Consider the following 26,309-nt stretch of genomic DNA (forward strand, 5'->3'; position numbering starts at 1 on the left):
TATGTCTCTGAGTTTATTAACGGAGGAGTGTATGATGAAACCTGTAACCCTCCGTCCACACACAACTTTTGTAAAATTAAGTTCATCCAGTACAACCAGATCAGGTACAAGATCAAGAATCTTCTGAGCTGCCTCGGATGTGAAGGAAAATGTTGGCTTCCGTTGATGGTCCTGTACTGAAAATGGAGCGTCCCAGTTTCTTTTATCATCACAGCACATTCACAAGTTTCAAAATGGGGAAAAAAAAGGTCTCGACAACTGCACAAACAGGTTTTTTTTTTTTCACTTTTGTTATTTTTGTCCCAGGACTCAATGCATAGGATTATACAGATAGAATACAGTATTTCAACGCGTTTTACAAAGATTTATATGATATAGGAAACGAGAAATAAAAATAATAACTGCACAGCAGTAAGAACGGTCATTTGTCGAGTATAGATAGTCATTTATCGTACACACTGTGGAACAGCTGAGAAACACAGGGCAAAAAATGAACACAACTGGAACAATTTTGCGCATATCCATCTACATAAGGATAACCTTTTGGCTTCAGACTAATTTAGGAATGCCAGACATTTTCAAGGGAAACCCAAATCACATTGGCCACTGTTTTACATTTAATCAGTTTGGCTTTTTTTTTTTCTTTTTTCTTTTTTTGCCTTACCCACCAAAGTCCTACTAAGCACACACCACAGACACCCAAAGGAAATGCACACGTCAAAATTGCAACCATAAAAGAAATCTTACTGAAACATCTTCAGCCTATTGGCACGCAAATGGCTGCAGCAGGGCATCTAGCATTTGAGACAGCACACATAAGATCACAAGTCCAAATACATTGCTGTGTCTATATCACTATCATCATCATAGTCACCTAGGTTACCAGTAGAATAACTTAGAAACAATATATGTAATATCCTATATAAGGCACATTTTTGGTGAAAGAAAGGCTCTGAAAGAAGCTTCTTGCATCAACTCTGTCAGTAAGAAAGGACTCAGCAGTAAACAACACCGGAGACAAGGATGGAGCCTGCAGTTGGCATGCAATTAAGATCAAAAGCCTCCCCTGCTGATTCCATTATACAGAGTGCCACTCTGCACTGCGCTGAGTGGGCAGTGCCAAGTGCTGTTGGTCGGGATGCCAGGGTGCCATGCTGAGACAGCAGGCAGGCAAGCTCGAGGTCTGTGCACACCTCTCTCTAGCGAAGGCAGGAATCATTAACATTCTTGGGGCTGTGGAGAGCGTCATGCGCCGTCAAATCCACACACCCATGATCAGATACAGCGAGTACAATTAAATCATCTGTCAACAGCAAGGCCTACAATTTAGGGACGGCGTCTAATGGCCCAAGAAATAACCAACCTACCCTGGCGACACCTCGGTTCTGACACTGACATATCAATAACCCAATTAATATAACAATTATGTACACGACTGAACCAAACAACCCCCCTCCCTCCCCCGACATCATACAGAGGCTAAATCCACGATAATTGTTCAGAGCATGCCATTTAAGTACCGACTGAATCTCATCTAAATTATTAACATCAGCGACAGGCTATTTCATAGCTGTAGAGGCAGAATTCGTGATGACTATTTGGAACATTACAAGGGTAATACTAAAAATATGGTACAAAAATCATAAACATGAGCAATGCATAAAACAATTTGAATAGTCTTCTAACATATTGCTGAACTGCTACTTTAGTAAGCAAATGCAACTGTTGATTGTGGCTCATGGTATACTGACATTATTGCAGGGCTAATATGAGTGACACGAATCTGTGGCAGGAAAAATGGTTGCTTCTTGCTGATACATATATGTATATAAAAATAAAACAATATAGCAAAGGAAAAAAAACTTAAACACAGTCTTTAACTATAATATCTTTAAAACGTATTAAATGTCCTTCTGTGCTTTAGTTGAAGTGGAATGTTTCATGGCACTGTACAATAAAGGGAGACAGACTGTGCTATTATCGATTTCCACGAGCACAACAGGCAATCCAGCCGGAACCAAATCCGAGTCAAAAGAAAAAGAATATAACTCAAATGTTTCTGAAACGCCTGGTGATCTGTCATTCATATGAGCCTGTACATTGCTAGATTAACCAGCGTCCTTTTGAGGACCCTTTGGTCTCTGTCATAAAGCTCATTGAGAGCACAGGCTCCAGTGTGTTACTGAGTATGGGGGAATTAAAACGACAAAGCAGGCGTCCTGTCACCCTCGCGCCTGACAGTAGGCATCCCGTGTGTGCACGCACAATTTCACACATTCGCACACGTGCAATCCACCCAAACGCACACTTAAATTCAGCAGCACACACTCTTTTTTGTTTTTTCCACAAGTACTTCACACAGGCATCTACGCATACACAGGCTAATAAAAACACTATCCGCACCACAAGGTGATCCATTTAAAAAGATATTTTTTCTTATAAAGCTTTCCGCATAAAGACTGCACGATAAAAAAAATATATAATACAACTCTTAAAACCATTTTTTTTTTTTTACACAGAGAGAAATTGAACATCTGATTATCTCCTATGCCAGTGCTCCACAGAGGGGCTTAAATCTCAGAGAGAGTTCTGCCGCACTGCATTGTGGGAGCAATATTCAGTGAAGCATGAATGAGTGCGCAGACCTTTAAGGTTTGGCAAGTGAGCTTTAAGGCGTACCTATGACAGTGTAACCCACCATTTTCTTCCTGTCTCCTCTCTTTCTGCATTTTATTAGTCTGTTACTTCACACAGAACAGAAAATTACCCCAGGACCAAGTTGTACAATAAACACGCCCATTTCTCACATTTCCTCATTTCTGGAATTTATTCACTAAAAAAAAAAGAAAAAAAAGAAAGAAATAAGCCCCTGTAGTCACTGGCGATATTCCCCCTTCCCTTGGTTCCTCCCTCCACTTAGTGGGTTAGAGATCAGTCACTTTGTTTTCCAGGGCGGCTGCTATCTGCTGGAGCCGCAGGGCTAGCTGTTTACTCTGGGCAGCTGGGTCCTCTTCCAGAGAAGCGATGATCTGGGGAAAAAAAAAAAGGAAGGTAAGAAGGACAGTAAAAAAAAAAAAAGTGAGATGTCGGGTATAATAGGTGTAGAGGATAGAGAGGAGACAAAGAGTTGGACAGAGGATGGCATAAAGGTAATGTCGGAAAAGCAAAGAAACAAGGAGGAGGGGGATGGACAGAGAAGAAGCACAGGACAAAGAAGAAGAAGAAGGGTGGAGAGTGGGAGGAGAAGATGGTGTTATTCGACATCAGCAATCGCGTCATATAAGCTGTTATTCTTTGCGAGTCCCACTTAGGGGAGACTGACAGCCCCATTTGTTTATCCAACTTGTTCATTAGGTTTTGTTTATCCCCTTTTCGTGACCTCAAGTGGCAATGCACAATGGACTCTTAAAAATCAATTCCCAGAGCAATTTTCCAATTCACATCCCACAGAAATGCTTTCAATTAAAATTTCATACAATCACTCTTCTGGCATATCAAGAGTGAAGAGAGAGAGAAAAAAAAGGAGAACCAATAATATAGTGGGCAGTAGTGCATTCAGTGGAATAGCCTCCTTCGGGTGTGATAGGAAAAAGAAGGGCCTCTTACCCCATCATAGTATTTGCTGGCGTACTGGTAAAGCTGATGGAGAGCCACGTGTGTGTTCAGTTTGTCTGTGTGAGACTGAAAAACATAAACAGAAATTTAAAGGTTAAAGTGGAAATCCAACCAAACCACGAACCTGGACCCAGCTGAATAAACTACACCCAGGCTTTAAAAACTGTGGCGGAGCAAATGAGAATTACTGCACACACATAAATAAGCCTCTGAACAATGCTGATATGTAATGCCACCGGGCATTAAAGTTATAATCCTTAAGATTTTCATAAACTCAAATCCTGTTTTTCATATTATAATATAAAGAAAGTCAATTATTGACATGCTTTTTGGTTAAAACCATTTGAGTTAATTCAGCAACAGTGCAAACAAATACACCAGTTCCTCTTTTGTTGTTTTCAGCAGCATGTAGTTGCAAAGTGCACCCTTGGCGCAGTAAGTAAAAAATACAATTTTCATACAGTCCTTCCTGTGGAAAATGTTATGTGGATGCCACATCAATGCAATATGATTCAATTATGACTTTCTCCATTGGTTTCCTGTGTCACCCTATCCTATCTGCTGACAATTAAAGACAAAAACACCCAAAATAAATGGAACAAAAAAAATATTTTAACATTATGGACTTGAAAGTGGACCATGAATCTCTCACAGTTGACATGCCAGTACAAAAGAGGCTTTAATAATAATAATAATAATAATAATGATAATGGATTGCATTTATAAAGCGCTTTTTGAGAACCTCAAAGCGCTGTACAATTCCACTATTCATTCACTCTCACATTCACACACTGGTGGAGGCAAGCTACAGTTGTAGCCACAGCTGCCCTGGGGCAGACTAACAGAGGCAAGGCTGCCATATTGCGCCATCGGCCCATCACCAGTAGGCGGTAGGTGAAGTGTCTTGCCCAAGGACACAACGACCAAGACTGTCCGAGCCAGGGCTCGAACCTTCCGATTACAAGACAAACTGCCAACTCTTGAGCCACGATCTTGGCACGATCGTGGCTCAAGAGTTGGCAGTTCGTCTTTAGAAAGGAAATACCTTTTTCTTAACTTATTATATCAATAACTAAGTCCCCGGGGGCATTTGGTTAAAAAAACAAAACCAAAAAACCCAACAATCTTAAATGTGTTCAATACCCACACTCGAGGGATGTTAAAAAGCATGTTTTGGATGATAATCCTAGACTGAAACCTTAAGGATTGCAACATTAACAGCAAGACAAGTTTTTATCCCAGAGCTGTAAAAGCATTAAATGCTGCATTGTCCACATGATTGTGCTGTGTGCAATGGAGGGTTTTGCAGTTTAGGTGAATGGAGAAAAGTTGTTTTTTTTTCATCTCTTATATAGTTTTATGCAATTTACAGATTTAGTTTTATGACTGTTGTGAGTGATCTCTGCACTATAGACATTGCACTTATTAACTGCACATGTTACAGTGACAATGAAGATATTCTACTCTATTGTGTTCTATTCAAAAATGACAGATGTATTCCTTACCCGTGACACCTCTGCCAAGTGAGTGTTCATGTCCTGGTCGCTGACAGATATCATCTGCCTGATGCCCTTGTAGTAACTAAACACACAGACACACACATAAAGAGTAGACAAGAGGTGGTAATTGCTCCATTATGTTAACTGATATTTAAAAAAAGGTATTACAGTCTCCAATGATAACAGATGGAAAGTGCTGCCAGTACTTACTCATCTACCATCTTCTTATAGGTGGAGATCTCCTTTGCATAGAGTAGTTTGTTACTTGGCGAGTCCTAAAGGGGGAGGGATACAACTCAGTGAAAATGGCACTTTAAATTAACGTGCCTATAACCTTTTCACATAATCAAATTTGTTCTCATCTTCTGTCCATCTTTTCACCCATCTTCCTTTTTTCCTCCTCACTCCTCCACCTCATATTCTCCCACCCCTCCCTCCTCTTGTCCATTCGTTTCCACTCACCCGGCTGAGTTTGTGCTCACTCTTGGTGCAAGCATCCATAAAAGTCTGGGCGATGACAGAGAGTGAGGCGTCCACCACTTCAGACACATGGACGTCAAAGATGAAGTGGGGATTCTTGAGGATGTTCACCCAGAACCGCAGAGGCAGGCTGCACGGGTATTAAAAAGAGGGGCAAGAAATCAGTCTATCATCACTGGTTGTTATCGGTATTATTGTTTCAGAAGGGGGGGGGTGTCTCATCAACCGCATTACATCCATGAATTAATTTAAGTCAGGGAGGCATTTCATTTCATGTGTGAGAGCACTTGCCTGAGGTGCAATTGAGTGCAGTACAAGATAATAACAGCGATGGAGAAAAGCCTTTCGTGTCGGTGTCAGTTTATTCAGAACAATACCCTTGACTGTCAGTTTATATTACTGTTTCACACGATGCTGACCTCTGTGAGAACTATTGCTGTTCACAGAAAATTAAATGAAAAAGAAAAAAAATTATCTCTGAAGACTTTTTTTTAACAACTAAAGGGATCTGCACAAAGCAACATCCAACGACGCTTGTCTACTCTAACAAACAATGATTAGAAATGATAAAGCAGCTGACCTCTGAGGTTCCTCTGCAGCCTAACAACTTAAAGCCCAGACTACATAATGCAATGCTCGAACGGTCTTGCTAATTTCCCCCCTGAACGGAAAAACAAACTCCACAGACTTTCTTCCAAACTCATATCAGCTTTTACATTCAAAAGAACAACCAAATACAATAGTTTAGGAAAAAAACTCCTCCCCAATCGGTGAGAACGTCTTCTGCCATCTGAGAGAAGAAACGCACCGCATAAAATTCATACTGGTTTGGTAATATCTCCAGGGAAGGCTGCCGTGAGAATACAATGGAAGCATAAAAATAGCAATGTTGTCATAATCACAGAATTAAATTAGCTTGGGACATAATTACCATGTTTGTTTGTTGTTATGCCTCATACACACATTCATATTTAGTACATGGCCCTCAGTTGATTTGATAAACAGAACGGGCGGATGCAGAGTGTGGTGTGGAGTGTAGTAAGTAATTAAATCGCTCATCTTCTGTCCTTGTGTGGCTGCTCTCTTGCCAGCCTTGCGTCAATCACCGGCATCTACATGCAACACGTCGTCTTGTATGCTTGAGCCTTAGCCGACGTGACACTAATTTATGCACTTAAATGTCACATGGGAGCAGGGGGATTGCAAATGCAAACTAAGTAAGTTGAAATTGGGCATTTGTATTCTGTCCATTCTGGGATAAGTAAGTTTTATTTCTTGGAGAGTTACAGTGTCTCAGGCAGTGGGATTTCTGTTGGTGGGAATGAAATCGGATAGCAGTGTTTGTGTGGACTGGTTGTGAAATTGTATACCACAGTCGTATCTAAATGAGAGGTCCTTGTATTTCATTCAAGATGCATTTTTTCATACTATGCCATACTTCTGCACCACTATAGTTAAGACAAAATTATCCTAGAAAGCTGCTCTTACTATTTTACATTTTCGGGAGTTATAGCTACTCATTGGTTTTCTGATTTAAATTTAAAAAACAACAACCTGTATCTAATGGAAAGCATTAAGATTAACTGAATCAGCCAATCAGTTTGGTGCTCAGATGGTTCCGGTCTGAAGAGGAAAGAGGGGGAAAGCAAATACTTTCCCCCTCTCCCGGCAAAAATGGCAATAATACATGAACAGTCCAAATTTGGGAGAAAATATTGATTAAATTTTTTTATAATTAAACTGAAGATGAAAAGATTTCCCATAGTCCACTAATACAACATGTTACTTTAAACATTTAGGTAAAAGGTACTGTCAAAATGTATGAAACTATCTGCATAATTTCCTGTTCTATTAAGGAGGAGGGAACAAGATGTAGTAATTATACACATTTGGTTGAAATACCGTTAATAGCAAGTGGGGAAAAATGCCTCTCAGGGAAGGAAACATCAACAACAATGAACTAGCTGCTAATGACCATCTAACATCCCTTAATGGCAAAGGCTGATATCTATATTGACTACATGGAGCATAGAGCCACAGAGGAGCACTCTGTGATCTCCACCCTTTTCCATGCTCTGATTGCAAGGATTGGAAAACTTCTTTAGGACCTAAACCTATTTGATCAGTGTGTTACGTCCAAAATATTATACAGATAAAACCCTTGAGAATGACCCCAAATCCACTTTTTAAATTGTCCTCTAGTAAATAAAAAAATAAATCCCAGGCACAGATTCTTCTGTTACTCTAAATCTTAGACAATAAATTGCTGCAGTGGAAAAACTGTGATGTATTCTCTGATACTGATGCATAAAGTAGGTCATAGAAAAAAATCCTGGCAAATAAAAACAAGATTTTTGTTTTACATTGCAACACTTGGAGTGAGTTCCAGTGTTTAAAAGAGCTTAAATTTGCTTTTCAGGTGAGAATAAAGTTTAAGTGGCTATCTCCTGTACTTATAAAGTTATGCGGGCCCATAAAATCTGGGGAAAAATAGTACTTCATATGTACTTTTGGGGACAGTAACACAGAAATAGTTATTGTCTGATGCTTATTCTGAGGGAGTCATGTGGACTGATTGATTTCATGGAATGAGGCCGGAAACAAATACTTTTGTACTTTTGATACTTGGAGTACATCCACATACTAACATACAGCATACAAAAAGAACTCTGAGAGTGATCATTAGTGTACGCAGTCGACCTGTTGTTTTACCTATTCGTCTTCCAGATATGGATAGTCTCCTCATCCACATTGTTGTGTTTCAGCGCTTGCTCATCCAGGAAGTCGAAGAAATATTTGACAGCTGGTGGGACCACTGCCCCAGAGCACAGCACGCTGCGGAAGAAGTCATCCACAAACTGCTGCAGTGTTCCCTGAAAGGGGCCACAAATAATGTGAGACAGGGCAGAGACACAGAGCACAGCCAGAAATACCAGAGGCACAACTATTTGCAAGGAGAGTACAGCTATTCAAGTTTTTACTGTGCATTTTCGGCTCTTTCCAAAATAGCTTTAACTTGGAAAAACCTTGGTTTGTAAAGCAGAATTTTACTGTTTAGTCAGTGTAACAGTGCCCTATTTACTGTAATAATTGCATAAATGTTTTTTTTTTGTTGTACCTTTACGGAAAGGAGTCTTGTTAGATAGATCTCTGTAATGGCTTTGGTCATCGACTTGTCCTTTATGCTTCCTCGTTTAGATTTGGTCTCATCCAGTTCGTCTGTTGGCCTCACCAAGTGAAACACTTTATCATCTTCCAATAAAGCATTTCCTATTGGAGGAAAACACTGGTGTAAACTTTCTTTTGACAATTCTGCTTCTGATTTATTCATGCACATGCTTACAGAAAACATTCAGACGATTAAAATTAAAACATGAGAGGGTGTGTCTACTGAATTTGAATGAGACTATCCAAGAAGAAATGCTAAACCATCAAATACTCTCAAATGTACATAAAAAAGCTGAAGATAAAAGGACATACTATTTCTGCATAATCTCAAAGCGTGTTATAAATAAAGCAACATGTATTAGCATGTTAATTGGTCGTGGGAATATGGACAAAAACCCCGGAGAAACAAAACAAAGGCAGGAACTCTCAAGTACACATTTCATCTGTGTCCTTCTGGGTTCAACACGTGTGTGTTTATGTGCACGGCATGCGTGTACTTAGAGATACGTACGCTCCTCGTGGTTTTCCTGATTCTGGTCATAGTTCTGTTGCGTGTGCTGCACTTTGGACAAAACTAATGTGGCGTTATCCCGCACCTGGAATGTACAGTCAATCATTTTGTTAGATGACAACACACACAACGATGCAAACTTAACACACCTTTGAATTTAATAGCTACTGTGACTGTGGTCAGCAGTGCCTTTTAGCACCCAGATCTAATTCCTAATCAATGCGAATGAGCGGACACGAACTGTGAGTCTTTATTGGGATATTTATAGGCCATTTTCTTTGGCGTCAACCTATTATTGACCCCACAAATACTGTGATTAGCGCTACCCTGACACAGCCAATGAATCTATAGGAGCAGGTCTGTTGTCTAAGAACAACAGCGAGACAGCAGGTAGGATGAAAGAAACTCGAGCACCTTTAAAAGAGGCGGATTTAAGTGGCTGAAAAGCAGAACAGGTAGGGGATATTCACGAGTGACCTTTATTTTCTGTGGATCAATACAGTGCCAAGAAGATTTAGTGGCATTCTGTCACCACTGAGAGCCAACAAGACCAAACAAAGAGAAAGCTATGGGACTCGCAGGTAAGAAATTAAAATTTGTAGGTGATAAAAACAAAAAGTGAAGAATTTTATTACAGTGCTATTGTATAGCATATTCTTTGGGCCAACATTATCGTAAATGATCTATCTTGAACACCTATACACTCCATGAAAGTTAATGATGAAATCTTTAAGCAGCACTTTAAGGATAAAAGCTTTTTTTCTCTTAGCTTTTACACAGCTTAGTAGTTACTGGCATAGAAAGGAGATGGTTGTTGGACTTGAACTAAAGAGTCATATAAAAAGATAAAAGGAAGCTTCCAATGTTATCCTTGAGAACATATCGCACATTTACTTTCTCTTGCTATGGCATTTCATACATATTTTATAAAAAAGAAATCTTAATCTTGTTTCCTCAGGTAGGGTCACATGTGAGCTGTTGCATGACTGCAATTTTATATGGTTTGACAAAACAACACATTACAATGTGGCTTTGTAAGCAGAAAGCTGTGTCCTTGCCATACATCTTGCTAATTTTTTTTTATTGCAGAAAATACTTGGAAGAAAAAACTAAAATGGCTTAATGTAGGATTGCATAGAAAGACATAACCAAGAGAAGAGACTTCTAGTATGCAAAGATACAAGTATCAGCAATTTATTTTTACATAAAGGTAAGTTTAAATGCTTATATATAAATAAGTATTTATATGTATACTTATTTATACTGAGAGATTAGGTATAAATTGGTGGTAAAAAAGTAAGGTAAATAAACATTTTTTTATTGTGGAAAAAAAAGAAAAGAAATACATATAGAAACTCTACATATAAATTACATTATACATTCGAACTGAATGCACATTAAATGGTCATTGATTTACATCAGATACTGAACCCCAGTCATTTGGTTTTGTAATTTCAATTCTTATTACTCCATAGTAAATTTTTGCAGTACTCACGTTGTAGTGTGCCAGAGTATTGATGCGTTTCCACCTGCCTTCTTTCTGGGAGGTCAAGTCCAGATCCGACAAAATCTGGCCCGTTGAGCCAGGGCGCCACTCTGTGATGAAGGCAGGATGAGACCGTTATTCAAAACGCAAGTTATCTCTGCTGTGGGAGTAAAACATTTCAAATAAAATACTTTTTTATATTATTTCAATTACTTTTATCCTGGGATGCGGCTGTCCTGTGGTTACACTGTAATAATGTGATCTTTAACGAATGCAGCTATCTGCTCAGTTATCTCTTGGGATTTAATGATGCATTTATTAAATTCGCCTGTTAGCTATATGGCTGAACTCGGGTGAAGAAGTCACATGTCAGTAGTTTCTGCATAATTGAAACATAATAGAAAAGTTTGCACCCAAACACATTCTGCATAACTGAGCCCACCACCGTCTGCATTTCATTTACAACTAAAACCAAATACAAGGCAGTTAGCCTGAAAGAAAATAGATCTCTGCTTATCTAAAATGTATAAAGGAATGAGATCTACAGCGTGCGTGGGAATAAAAAAATGACTTTGAAGTTAGAAAATGTCTGTGGAGCTTTAGCCTTTCAAGTCACTCCCCAAGGTTTCTGATTACAGTAGCGAGCATAGCTTTGTTTAGGGATGAACGATTTCTTCATGTTGCTGACAATGAATAAATTCTAAGCTAAGTTGGTTTCTTTTACTCCACAAACTGAAATAAAAAGCTGTTTTATTAAAATAATAAAATATACTGAATACATGTGAAATGAAATAATTATTCACCCTCTCAGATAACTCACTTCTCATTTAATTATGAATTAATTTCACTTAAGACTGAAAAAACAGTTACATTATTTAGCATTACTTGACGTTCCTGCTTTAGTTCATCTGCTTTTTTTTTAGGTGGCCGTCATTTACTCACCCAGGGTGACGCTGTCGACTTTGGGCCGCTGGGAGTATGGCAGGTTCCTGTACACCTGCTCGATGATCTTCTCTTTCACCTGCGAGATGGTGTCACAGTTCAGCACCTTGACGGGCGTAACATCCGGCCCCTCGCCTTGAACCAGCACTTGCAAGGTCTGACAAACAGAATCGCACATTAAGACCTCACGCTGATAACGTGCACCTACGTTAATAAAATACAAACATGCAGAGATATTCAAACATGGTCAGAGCACCCAGGCACCCACCCACGCCAAGTTCTATTTGGATGTTGTTGTCACAGCAACAGGGCTTTATAAGCACACAAGCACACACACAGACACACATTGGTGACACCTGACAGGACTTTTGGCCAGCTAATGACCAAAGCTCAGCAGGAGCCAACTGACCCGCCTCGCCTCTCACATCCAATTCTGTTAGAAATAACTGACCATTCAACGCTTTCAAATGTGAGCCAGGGAATACACTCACAATGGCAACCCTATCAGCCCAGCTGCATATAAAGTGCATAAGAGTAGCACGCTGTAAATTTAAGCCAGTAGGAAGCAATGCATCTGCTTTTGAAATCTGTCAAGCGTTTTTTTTTTCCTCCTCCCTATGTAATTCAATCACAGAAAGCAATCCATCACAGAAGGAGACGTGTAACTCACGCTAATTTGATAATTGTCCTCGACAACGCCATTACCCATGGGTCTTTTTATTTGTGCTGACTTTAACAAAAAACAGCTGGGTTCATATTAGCTTCCATTACCGAGACACAATATCAAAACGAGACACACGGGCATTTCCTGACTCCTGAAAGCTGCCCAAATGGACGGAGAGCAGGTGCAGGCTGCGAGGTTGAGGGGAGGTTGTGGAGGTGGCTTGTACTCCATACTTGTTCCCACTTGTAGGACTTTAACCTAAGCCACACATTTCCCTGCTACGCTGGATTGTGTTGGCTGTGTCATTTCTGAGCTGAGAACATTGACACTGAAAATGGATGTCACACAAAAGCGGGCAGTCGCCTCAGGGCTTTTTTTTTTTTTTTTTTTGTGGTGGGGGGGGTTACCACGGCAACTGCACAGTGTGTATGTATTGCTCACCAGGCACAAAACACCATGCAATCTTGAAGCAGAGTGTGCAGTTTTTATGACGCTGAGTTTCTGAATTTCTATGACTGACTGTGAGGGGTGCTCTGTGTGTGTTTGTGCATGTGCATGTGTGTGTGTGTGTGTCTGTGTGTGTGTGTGAGAGAGAGTGAGTGAGTGTGTGCGCGTCGATCTCACCAGGACAGAGTACTCAACGTCGTCACCCAACAGGCCTGTGTCATTGAGGGTGTATTTGGCTTTCTTCACTCTGACATCCACGGGGCCTTTCTCAATCTGGTGCTTGATGGCTTTGAACAGTTTGTACAAGGGCTCGCCTGCAGAGTCCTGTTACACACACACACACACACACACACACACAAACACACAGAGGCACACAAAACCATTTAGCTTGACACAGCTGTTGTAAAGCAGCTAATTGTTGTGATTAGCAGCTTAAAAGTCAAATAAATTGGCACTTTCAACACGAGCACTAATGAAAGAAATGCAGAAATCCATAAAGCCCACAGTTTAATATTGAAGCATGCGATCATACTTTTTTTTTTAAAATAACTGATAAAGTATATTCACTCTTAAAAAAAATGTATTGAACAACATCTATATTTTTCAGACCACCAGTCTATACCATAAAGTTCACTGTAACATGGAACAGCTACTAAAATCAAAACATATCAGAGCTGCAACCAGAAAATATTCAAATCAAATCAATCTCCTGTCAGTCACTGCATCATTTCCAGTGACCCAAAACTTGCATTACCTTCAAAAACTGGTAAAGGCAGATTGACATCCAGTTACACAGCATCCGCTCCACCACTGTCTCTGACCTGAAAAACATATTTGTTGAGTTATTTTTACTCTTATTATGAAAATAAAATGTATTTATTTAGTGTAAAATACTGCATATCAAGAGACACGGCATGAAACAGACACCAGTATAAATAAAGGTATTGGGCCACACCTTTTAATCTTTGAATTCAGGTGTTTTTCCAGTTCCAATAAAATCAAGCCATGCAGTCATGTGTGTGAAAGAAAGAGTTCACTAAAATCAAGCATGGCACTGTAAGAGCATGCCACCTTTTCAATAAGTCACTTTGTGAAATTTCTTCCCTCTTTGACATTGCATGCAGTAATAAATGATAATATTGTAAAGTGGAAGCATTTAGGAACCACAGCAACTTAGCCACAATGTGGCAGACCGGAGCTGGGCTGCTGACTGCTAAGGTGCACGCTGACTCAATAACTGCAGAGTTCCAAAAATCCTCTGGCATTAACATCAGCAAACCCTGTGCACAGCGAGCTTCCTGGCAGGATTTCCATGGTTGAGCGCCTCCTGTAGGTGTATCATGTATGCAGCCCAGTACTTTTGTCTATATAGTGTTTGTTGATAAGGGGAAAGTCTACACTACAGAGCCTCTGAAGTTGCATAAGGTGAGCTTATATATAGTGGTGTGGAAAAAGTGTTTGCCCCTTTCCTGATTTCCTATTTTTTTGTATGTTTGTCACACTAAAATGGTTCACATCACCAACCAAATTTAAATATTAGACAAACACGAGCAAACACAAAATGCAGTTTCTAAATGAAGAGGTTTATTATTAAGGGGAAAAAATTCCTGGGGCTGTTTTGCTGCCTCAGGACTTGGAGGACTTGCTGTGGTAAATGGAACCCAGAATTCTGCTATCCAGCAAAACATCCTGAAGGAGAATGTCCAGCCATCTGTTGGTGCCCTCAAGCCGAAGACAACTTGGGTTCTGCAGCAGGACAATGATCCAAAACACACCAGCAAGCCCACATGTGCATGGCTTAAGAAAAACAAAATGAAGACTTTGGAGTGGCCTAGTCAACATCCTGACCTGAATCTGATTGAGATGCTGTGGCATGACCTTAAAAAGGTCATGCCACAGCAAGGTTGGCCCAACCTTGCTGTTAAGGTTGGCCCAACCAGTTATTAGGTTTAGGGGGCAATCACTTTTTCACGCAGGGCCATGTAGAGGTTTGGACCCCCCCCAAATTATAAACACCTTAATTTAGAAACTGCATTTTGTGTTTATTTGTGTTACGTTTTTGTAGTATTTAATTTTGTTCAATGATGTGAAACATTTAAGTGCGACAAACGTATAAAAACTAGGAAATCAGGAAGGGGGCCAAGACTACTTCTTAGCGCAATATGAAAAGACCTTCTGACATTTATCATTTATTTACAGAATAAATAAAGGCTTTGATAAAAAGCATAGTATAAATAACTTGCATAACCATTATTATATTTTTTTAAATCATCTTGTGGGACTTTATGGGCCTCGAATTATATACAGCTTGTCAGTGTCAAGATATTTTTATTCAGAACTCATGTCATTGGTCATTTGACAGATATCCCATCAAAATGTCAACTATCCACTGGTGATGCTCGCTGATGCACATAGCATGCCTAATTAGATATCTTGTATATAAGGAGGTCTGTTTTGGCACAATGGGCTAATCAGCATGATGAGCTTCTCCATTGGGGGATAATTAAGATGTGTACTTGCATAACAGTCAGTCACAGCGTGCCTAGGCACAGGGAATAGTTCAGATCACAAAACTGCCCCTCAGAAACGATAAGCAACTGTGCCGTCAGACAAGTGTGTCCTGCTGAGGGAGGGGAAGCAGCAGTCAATGGATCACTTGACCTTGACATGATCATTAAAAAGATCAAAGAACACCAAAATCTGGAAGCTTCGTTTCTTAAGGCTATTTACTTCAATCAGATTAATAAGCTGAATGTTTATGGACTCAAATTTCACAAAGAAATTCTGAAATTTTGCCCAGGAAGAATATAGCGAACGATTACTATTAAAACAATCAAATTAGTGACAGAAAATAACTCACCAGTATGTGGTCAGTTTTAGCAAAACAATAATTACTTATAATTTCACACCAACCCAAATTTTACAACCAGTCTCCACTTAGCTGGAAAGTCAAACTAATAAAATAGAATCTGGGTTAGGGTTACGCTGGCTCAAGCACTAAAGCTGATCTTTTAGTTACAATCAGCAGGGATAAGAAGGTGAAGATGACAAAGACGAGATGAAAGAGAAGAAAGAAAATTGTCCAGCACATTTTACTTGGATTCCAATGAGGAAAAACAAAAAAAAGAGGAAAAAACAGAAGGATGAGCAGATGGAAGAAGAGTGGAATAGATGGAGCAGTCTGGCTCTTGATAATGGACTACAGTAAGTCTTTACAAAATTCAACAGAAAACATGGCAACAGAATGAAACAGTCCGCTGCATTCTGAACTGAATCCCAGTCCGCATCAACTGGTTCATATCAGTGCCAGAGTTGAGCGACTCTGCTTCAAAACTGCAGAAAGAGGACATTTTACAATCTCAGAGCAATTACTGCTAAACAAATCTAAGAGTCCACCCAGAAGAGTGGCGCCGAGAGGCTAGACTGAGGCAGCAGCACACAGAGCTAAGTAGGTTAGCATGCAAAAAGCAGGTATTTACTGTTACAGTTTTGACCTAGAAAGATCTAGAAAGAGGATATGAATGTTTGCACCAGATTTCAAGGCGCTGAATGGGAAGCAAGCACCAAAACATTTTGGATTCATGCTATGTAAAAATGTTGTGCTAATTAAGCCTGAAAGCAATACAGGAGAACCATTAAGAAGCAATAGAGAGTTGGACCACACTCACCTGCGCAGCATTAGTTTGGGGTTCTTGCTGTTGACATATTCCTCCATCAGCTCCAACAACAGTGTTCTCATAATGTCGGTGTAATATTCCAGCTTCCCATGCAGAGCTACTGTTAACAGGGAGGCAAAGTAAACCTTGGCCCTGGCGTTAAAGTCATGACTGCGCTCCAGGGTACGGATAAACTGCAAAAACACAAAAATCACACACATACACACACAGAAACAGGAGGCAAATGATGAGGTGAATTAATCATCGTGATGAAGCACACACAGAAGCAAATCCAACATAATATGCTTTTAAATTATCAAAAGACCAATGCTAGTGAAAATTATAATTATCAAGGTAAATTTAGTTCTGCCCTGTAAAATACTGTGGCTTAGAAATGATACCAATTAGTGGAAGAGGAATCACCCCACAAGTGCAGTTAGCACCTCAGAGGCTGTTTCTGTGCCAGCAATATTGGATTAACAGGAATCTTCACACGTCTCCCTCTGCTATGTCCTCTGCCTCTCGCTTGTATTACTCTAGATATGCCGCAAAACTGTAACACACTACAGTGCTCAATTCAAAGGAAGGGGGCGGCTTAAAGTTAGAATAGATCCTTAATCTGTGAGGTATTCAGCCCATTTTAAAAACACCATCAATATAGTATCATACAAACATTTAGCTAAGTAGCCCAAGGTAATGGCTGGATCTGACCTTTTCTTTTTTTTTCTTTTTTCTTTCAAAAAAACAAAAACAAAAAACCCCACACACATATTATCAGAAATGCTAGTGAAAAAGAAAACCTCCCCTGCATTTATCCTGCTGCCTTTCAAGACTATTTTCTCCCGTCCTATTACCACAGCCACCTCGTGACTCCTTGTGCCACAAACCTCCACTGTCGTCTAAATACATATAAAAGAGCTGTATTGGTGCATTCAGTGATTTACCTCTTTCATTACACAAGGCCACTTTAGTTCATTCAGAAACAACTCCACAACTACATTTGTGATTTTCTCAGTAAATCAGCTTATGCCTAGAGAGTTTATGCAGTGGTGCAAATCTGGCAAGCTCAGAGGAAATTGTTGCAATGCTGCCACTTTTGCAAGTCAACTCCATTTATGGTATACAGTATGCTACATCTCATGAATTAATAGGCCAATCTTTATATCTGTCTGTCTGTTCTTCACCCTTCTCGACATCTGTTCACCCACTGTGCTTGAAACTTGATGCATGAGGACTCTGGTATTGATGGTGCTCTGATGGGTTTGGATTCACTTGGATGAGCAGTTGAAATAATGCAGTTTAGAAATAAGCCTCCAGTGACTGACATTTATATAACATATGAAGTAACATTAGTGATTACGTGTCTAAATTTAGACTGACTGATGTTTCATAAGAGTCTAAATCTGTGCTAGCTGCAAGCTGAGAGTCTTTACTGTGAGCTAAATGTTAAAGTCATAATGCCAAAATGATCCAAGCTGCATGATATTTAGCAGGTATAATAGTCTCACATTACTATCATCTCGTGTAATGTTAATTAGCATTTGCCATTTAGCACTAAAAACAAACTACAGCTGAGGTTGATAGGAATGTCAATATTTTTTAAGTACTTCTTATTGTGTTAGCCCAAATTAGTTGAAATATTCTTTCTGAGCTGACTGTAGTTCAAGAGGAAAAGTCACTGGAACACCCAAGTTTTTCCAAATTATCCTGTGGGGTACAGTAATGTCTGTGCAGTCTCTCAAGCAACCGGCATCATTTCACTCAGACAAGCAAATCCCAGACTGCTGGTGGTATTATTAGAGAAGTTAGAGGGATCACCAAAGCCATCCATCATCCTAGAATCATAAATGTCTTTGTAAAACTTGATAGTGATCTATTTGAAGTGTACCAACTGACTCTGACATCCTCAGAGTCCTGGTCCCAGTGAAGCTAAAAAGAAAGCTTTGAAAATCTAGATGTATCCAGCATTGTTCAGTGTTTGGAGGTTTGATTTTGCACAGTTTTAAAGGACTGCAAACTCTCTGTAAGCAGGCATTATCGGTCCGAGCTCACAGCTGACAATTTGATGATGCGTGTGCAGTATAATTACATTAATGAGGAATGTCTTGGAGTTCAGGAGGTTGGAGAACTGGTTGAGAGACTGAATCACGGTGGCCTTGCGAGCCTCTGGTATGTCTAGCTTCCCTGTGATCATCACATCATTGGCACCGTCCTTAGAGGGCAGGAAGAAGACTCTGTCTGTGTACGTCTTGTAGTCCAGGAAAGGGATTCGTCCCTCATTCAGGTCATTGGTGTGGTCCTCCATCTCAATCATTAGGTCTGCGAGAAAGAAACAAAAAACACCACATGGTTTCTTTTTAATAAGCAACTCTTGTCACTTTCACACTGCTCGTCTGTCTCAATTACGATGCTGCAAGAGGCAGAAAATGGAGAGCATTGCCAGGAAAATGATTTCAACAGTGAAATATTGTTTTCTATTAATGTTACTGCAAAGCGGCTTCTAATAATGATGATAAGATGACATTGAGTGGGAGAATTTATGCATTTAATCAGAGCTATTAACCAATTCATTACTTTACAGCTTCTTAAAAACACGGATCCTTAGAGGGACATTAGCAATATTGTGACACTTCTGCACAGCTGCACAGCTTATACCTGTGAATTCCTTCTTGCAGCGGTCTCGTACACTCTCCTCCAGGTTCTCAAGCTGGTGTTTCACCTTCTCATACTCCCTCTCTGCCTGCTGACTCTTCCTCCTGAAAAGATTAAACACACACACACAAAGAAAACGCATCATGAAAATAAGGTCAAACAGATGAATGTTAACTTGTTGCAAAGAGGTTCTTTTCTTTTGGCCACTAACTTAGCTGCAAGGTATCTATTAGTTCTTATTACGCAGTCGCTGTTGGTGTGCTCCTAATAATTTCTTATGAATATGAACATATTTCTTGGAACAGACACAAACAAACAAAGTCGTTTTTAAAAAAAAAACAAAAAACTAGCAAACAGAAAGCTGGGACTGACTGGAGAAGTATCTATACTCTTAAAAAAAACACAATCAATTGTGTGCTCCTGCTGCATAAAGTTAACCTAAAATAGCTCAATTCACCTGTAGCAGTAGACAGAGATAGTGATGATGAGCAGCATGGGCACAATGACAGCAGGGATGATGATGTAGAGCGGGAAATCATTCTTCGTCTCGTATTGCACCGAGTCGACCACCCACTCCCCTTTCCCAAACTTGATCTGTAGAAAGAAAAAAATCTTATCATTTGCACAAGCTCTCCACATTTTAGCCAAAGTCAAAAGCAAAGACCGGACGATACCGGGGAGGAAGTAGAAAGATTAAATCTAAATGTGAATAGTTTAGATTCCAACCGTCAACTCGGCTAAAGCAGCTCTAGGACCTTAAAAGTATTTTTAAAGTATGTATGTTCAGGTTGGTAGGGTTGCATAAAGAGGATAATTACATAAACGTACCAAGTCTGACACTTTATCAACAGCAGCAGATACCAATATAGAAAAAGCTGGATTATAGTCTAGCGGTGTCACTTCTTTAAGCAGCCGCTGACATATAACAATAAGAATTACCCAGGGAGAGGTATGGTATTCATCATAGTTGTGGCTTACCTATAATTACAGGCAATTATAGAGCCTGTAGCTACATGAAAATTGTTCAACCAATGGAAAAAAAATTGGATCTCAAATTGTATAGACGATTTGCCGGGAGAAGAACAGTAAAGGTTCATGATGCATGCATGCTCTCATCTTCAAGTCTGTGTATGGATCTGCAATGGTCCATTTACTCAAGTACTTTGCTGAAGTACACAGTTGAGGTACATGTACAAGGATAAAGACCATGGGCACGAAAGATTTCTTTGCTCAGTTTTAATGCTGTATTTTACTCCACTATCCATTACCGTAATCTAATAGCCTGAGTAGTACCCAGTGTCCTCTGCCTTCATTCGTATCATTTCCTTATTTATTACAAACCAAACAATATAATTTTTTTAAAAAGAAAGAAAAGAGCCTAGTAATTTGTCTATGATTCAAATAAATGGCTAAAAAGAAGCTTGCTTGTGTGTAACGCATGACATAGAGCAGTATAATTATAATAAACGATTACATAGAATCCAAAAGGAGCCTTTATCCAGTACAGACCATTATTTTGAGTACTTAAAGTTGAGATATCTTTAAAACTTGAACATACTAAGATTTTGAGGCGAGTACTTTTATTTATGAAGCAGTGATCTTACAGTGTTGCATTAAAACGTTCACTGAAATAAGTGATCATCAGTCAGGACTCATCTGTTAGTGTGCTCTGACCATTAGCTCCAGATTCTCCGACCCCGTCTCTCTGTGCTGATGTTTGGAGCGAGTAGGAGCACGAGGCGTGGTGGAAGGTGGTTCCAAGAACAGCTTATCATCCTGAAGGGTGTTGACCACACACTGAACGTCGCCTACGAAGGCTTGTGCTTCTTTAGTTGTCATCGCTTTGGAGAATCCCCGACCCTGCAGGGGGAAGAGTGAATGCGAGGCTCTAAGGGCAGTGACTGAAGTACATGGGAGAGAAATTAATTAGACAGATCCTACGATGAGCACTGAAAACATTATCGGCAGCATTTTATGAGTAATGGGTAGGAAGTGTGCTGTACGACAGCTCCTTACTGCTCCAATATGAGCTAAAAGTAATTAAAAAGATAAAGATTGGAGTTATTGTAAGCACCTCACTCTCAGTAATTTCTTGAGATTTTGCAGCACACTTGTGGATCTACAGACATTTAATTATTCTAATATCGGCTGGAAGAAGGTGAAACCAGCTTAAATTAATCAGCGCCTGAGTAACTGAAAAGGTTTTACACGTTTTGCATATGACTTTCCCCACAAGTGAGTTTATCAACAGAAACTTTGAGGTGGTATACTCTGGGAGCTCAAAACAGCCATAAAAATAAGCTATAAGAAAAATCGATTCATTTTCTGGCTCAGGCTTCTCAGTCGTTTTTGTTTGTTGCATATCTTTGCCTTTTGTGACAATGCTCTATTGCACTTGTCAAACAAAACAAGCAATGTGAAAGTGTCACCTTGGACTTTTTAAAAAGAAGAAGTGGCACCCTTGAGAGGTAAAAATAATGCTACAAAACACGTGAGAAAATAAATCCATGATGATGAAAAGATTAAAAGTGAAAGAAACCGGGTTTTTATTTACTAGCTCATCTACATACTGTCTGATATCGAGAGCACAAAGTGTCAGATTAGCTATCGTAAAGATGAACATTCGTTATACTGTGGCTAAAACAACAATGTGTAGTCGTGGGTAGACTTGGAGGGCTTTTCAACCATTTGGCTTAACACCACTTAAAACAAAGCTTTGTTTAATTGGGGCCCATGCCCAAAAAACACTGCATGATTTCAGATAAGTGTTACGAAACTACTTTTTGTGTAAACACTTGCCCGTGCGTTTTCTGGTGTTAATCTTTTTGTGACCCTGCAGTGTTTGTCATAAAACAGTTTTACAGCATTACACTAAAAGCGTGTTTATTATATCACAAAATGAACATTTTTAAAAAAAAATCTTTTTTGCTTCCAAGCCAAAGCGTTCACTGAGCTCAAATGACAAATGTGCAGCAAATGCAACTCAGCATCTTTTCCATTTTTATCCTCAAGTCAGATAATAAGACGGTTTGTCTTAATTAGGACACACAGCAGACACCGACTCTTCAGGAAAAAAAGGGAAAACATAGTACTGCAACTGCATTAAAGTGACCTTGTGGTTGTACTCACAGTAACGATAATCATGCTGTTCGCAGTGATGATCTTGTTTTGTAGATTATTGAAGCTGGGGTTAGGGTGGTAGTGAAAGGGCTTCAGCTCCTTCTCCCAGTTGTCCAGCTTGATGACTGTTTTCAAGTGCTGGTTTAAGGAGCCGTTTACTGTTGGAGACTGAAACTGGATGACTGTGTCGTTCTTCTCATGGGCAAGCTGAGTTGGATAGAAGGACAGTAAAGCGTTTTACAAATACAAGCATGACAAAAAATGCAGGAAATTACAGCATGGAAAATATGGAGCAGCACTAAAAATAATAATGCAAACACTGGGCGTTACTGGAGTGAATATAATACATGGTAATAGACTGTGGGGGGGAAGAAAAAGCTTGTTTTGGTACAATGGGGAAGGTAAAATGATGTGCGTCTTTTCAGTCATTCTATTAAAATCTCAATCTTCAATCATAGAATGAGGCCTCTGATGAATCATAACTCACACTGAGTCACTCCTCCACTGCCTTTCTATGCTTGTTTGTGATTAACTGGACTGATGGTGATATTTCTGTCACTCTCATTGTTTCGACACTACGTGCATGACAGCTAAACTCCACGTTTCTACAAGTAGGTAAAGTTTTCCAACAGAACAAAGCAAAGGCGTCAAAATGTCATTATTAATACATAACAGAAAGACTGAGAACACACATTTTAAGTTTTCAGACATAATAGTACCGGTAATTCCTATGTTTTGGTATCTAGTGTGCAGTGTAACAATGTAGAATATCCTGTGATTGGGACTCACCCTCTTTCTAAACATGTCAATAGGTGGTTAGGAAACATCTGGACTGTAATCAGGGTGTCATTGTAAATTCAAGTGCCAAACTTCAGAAAATAAGGCTAATAATTAAGTTAATAAAAGGTGTTAATTTGATATTTTTTCTGAAATATTTTGTCTTTTAAATAGTGATTCACACAGGGCTAAAATTGGTTTAGAAGTAGAATACAATAGAAATACGTGTAAAACTACCAATTTTAGACACACTCACACCTTTCCGCAGGGACCGGGTTCTCTAATGCTTATTGTGAGCAGCTGAAAGAAGAAGCACGTCACAGAAGTCTCTGGCATAATATCAAAACCAGAATTTCTTCAAATTCTCCCCTTCACCTTTTAAAAATCTTGCAAATTGCCCATTTGAAGGCATTTTGAATGTATATTTACACTCACTACTATAACATGCCAAATCTGTCCGTATACTCCTCCTACACAATCAGGATTCAGCATCCACATGTGGCACACAGCTACATGTTATCTAGATTAGATTTGACAACATTATGTTGCCTAGCAGCCACCTACAATCAAACTGCAAATGACCAACTTTTTGCATATATGCAAATATAAAACTTCATAAAAGCATTGTATCATTTTCATTTGACAGCAGTAGCATCTAATTTGCATCCACTTAATTTGACTATTATGGCATCTATTATGACAACATTACATTGCCTGGCAACCACCTGACCTGAACTACAATTACATTTATATAGTAGAGGACTAGTAAAGAACTCCAGGGGACCCACAAAAATAGTTTACTCTATTTAGAGACTGTATCAAAAATTTAATGTTGAATAAATCACTGCATTAATGTACCTGAAACAATGAGATCTGAAGGTATGTGAATTAGTCCAGTCTTCAAAATAACTTTTGAATGTTATTAACATTATATAGATTTCTATTTGATGGAACAAATATAAATCCATACCAATCTTTCACTACACATTTAACATCGTGGGAAGGTGTCTGGCTGACTGTAGCACACTTTTGTTTTTTAGACAATGGAGGCCCCATAATCATACATACACGTAAATGCATTTTGCTGTATATAAATATTAAATCAGTCCCATATTTATCTTCTAGATAAACAAGTTCTACCAACCCCTTTTTTAAAGGAACTTTTCTCAGTGTGATTAGGTACATCACTTTGCCAACAGCACAAACAATACTGTACCATAGGTATGTGCTGGATCTTTAACATGATCCATCCATTAAAAAGTTATTTTTGTTGGCTCCATTAGGTGTGCAACAGTCACATTTGGTATAAGTAAACATTTCGTAGCAACTATTTAGTAGGATTTTCTGCGGTCCAATCAACTGCGATTTAGAAGTCTATAAAAATCCATCTAGGTTGTAACTACAAACATATGCTGCACAGACTCAAGGACTCTCAGGAAGTTTAAAATCCAAAATAAGAACTAGTTGGTCTTTACAGAGAATAAAACCACACACAATAAATAAAGTTCAGGTCAGCAACTTGACCTAGAAATCTACATGTTTTTAAATATATGCCAGCAGCCATAATGGGTCCTCATATTTGGGTCTGGCTCAGAGATGGACTTAAACCAAGAGAAGCTTGTGAGGCTGACCAACCAAGGTCTTTGAGATAACACTTTACATCTACTGCTAGTTTGTGGCAGCCAGAAAATTAGCCAGGGGACTTCGCTGGGACGGGAGTAAAATCGTGAAGAGTGAAACAGGCACATAATCTTCAGTAACCCTGATTCTGGTTTAAAATCATTTCCTTTAAATTAAATGAACAAAACTGCTACTTCTTAAGACTGCCCAGTACACTGGAGGGCAGACGGTGGCAAGCTGTGTGCAGGTCCTTAAAGTTCCCTGGCACAGTCAGTCCTACCTGATTGAGCTGGACGAGGGCCATAGTTACATTCTGGGTGAGGGTGAAACATTGGTGGTAATATCTGCAATCCTACAGGTTTTAGGGATTTATGGCTCAGGAAGTGACATGAAGTATTATAAAATCTCACTGATCAGTGGCAGCAAGGAGGAGTGGACATGTGTGTTTTGTTTATTGTTGTGTGTTCGTTTAATTGCAATGCTTCACAGAGTTTGAATGAATCAAAACTAGAGTTGGGGTTCATGAGAAGTGGGGGAATTGAAGAGTGGTGGTACTGTGAGAGAGGGAAAACATGGGAGAAAAAGCAACATTTAGGAGAAAGGGTAAGAAGATCTAAGATAATGACTGTCAGAGATGCATCAGTGCATTGACTCAGATGAAGATACGGAAAATGAACAGGAACCTCTGAAGCCGACCAGTTGCCTCCCTGGACCTTCATGATTGCAGTCTGGATTATGTCAAATCCGGAGCCGGTTACCACAATGTTCCTCCCTCCACTAAAACACACAAACAAACATATCTATTCACACCAAAAACACAGGAAAATACATATTAATCAAATGTATTCCCAGCCAAACAAAGACGAGAGCACAAGCTCACAGGACGACAGACAGTTCTTAAAATGCACCTGGGGTGATTTTCACTGGAGATGAAAACAAACTGTCGTCTGTTGTTTTAGTCAGTGTACCTAATCGTGTGTCAGAATTGCAGCAGAAAAAGCAAGGGAACCATCAAATGCATCAATTTTCAGCAATTATCAAGCAGTTTGTTACAACACCAAAAGCAGCAATGGTTCAGCCAGTTTCAGCCAATCACTATTAAATGCACGCACGCACACTCAGCAACTCTTGGAGGAAAAAATCCTAGATCCTAGTTTTAAACACAAGAAGTTTAATGACATTATTAAGGTTTCCCAAAGCTTCAGACAGAAATCTGCAGGGCAAAGAACAAGGCAGGTAAGTTTCTAAGTGTTCAGTTTTCTACATACAGAACAATCCTATTTGCCTGTGTCACTAATGTCAACTTAGAAGCTTTTTTCTTTTTATTTTAAAGCACATATTCAAAAGTAAAAGTCAGCCTGTGTCTTATTCTCTTATTTTTGGCCATCAAGACAGTAATCAGAATGGCATTTTCACACTTCTGAGGTTTACAGGTTGGGGAAATTTGGACTCGCAAAATAACAGAGTTAGTCAAGTCAGAGAGGGAGAGTTTCTTATCCAACTATGAATTTTTGATCATACCTACTCAGTAAGACCATATGTATGTACAGAATGCATTTAGTACTTGGTCATATTGGTCTTATTAGGTAGATATTTCAGATACTTCAGAGTGAATATGAAAAGTAGATCCTTGGAACTCCCTTCAGCAAAAAAAAAAAAAAAAAAAAAAAAA

At 39.3% G+C, this 26,309-nt stretch overlaps 1 protein-coding gene across 1 annotated transcript; it reads right to left on the reverse strand.

Annotated features, from left to right (window-relative positions):
• On the reverse strand, window positions 1–26,209 carry LOC102198872 (plexin-B2-like). Its single transcript, XM_005728168.2, has 20 exons — window positions 26,202–26,209; window positions 25,321–25,414; window positions 22,250–22,447; window positions 20,795–20,980; window positions 19,578–19,714; window positions 19,124–19,224; window positions 18,558–18,787; window positions 16,481–16,662; window positions 13,567–13,633; window positions 12,990–13,136; window positions 11,702–11,858; window positions 10,769–10,869; window positions 9,274–9,358; window positions 8,713–8,864; window positions 8,307–8,467; window positions 5,577–5,724; window positions 5,325–5,389; window positions 5,121–5,196; window positions 3,607–3,681; window positions 1–3,029 (listed from the first exon to the last, which is right to left on the reverse strand). The coding sequence occupies exons 1-20, from the start codon at window positions 26,207–26,209 to the stop codon at window positions 2,925–2,927; spliced, it is 2,475 nt and encodes an 824-aa protein (XP_005728225.2). The 3' UTR covers window positions 1–2,924.
• Between the last annotated feature and the right edge of the window lie 100 nt (window positions 26,210–26,309).

The sequence above is a fragment of the Pundamilia nyererei genome, unplaced genomic scaffold, assembly GCF_000239375.1.
Source record: "Pundamilia nyererei isolate P.nyererei 1_Seehausen unplaced genomic scaffold, PunNye1.0 scaffold00027, whole genome shotgun sequence".
In the NCBI taxonomy this organism is placed as follows: domain Eukaryota; kingdom Metazoa; phylum Chordata; class Actinopteri; order Cichliformes; family Cichlidae; genus Pundamilia; species Pundamilia nyererei.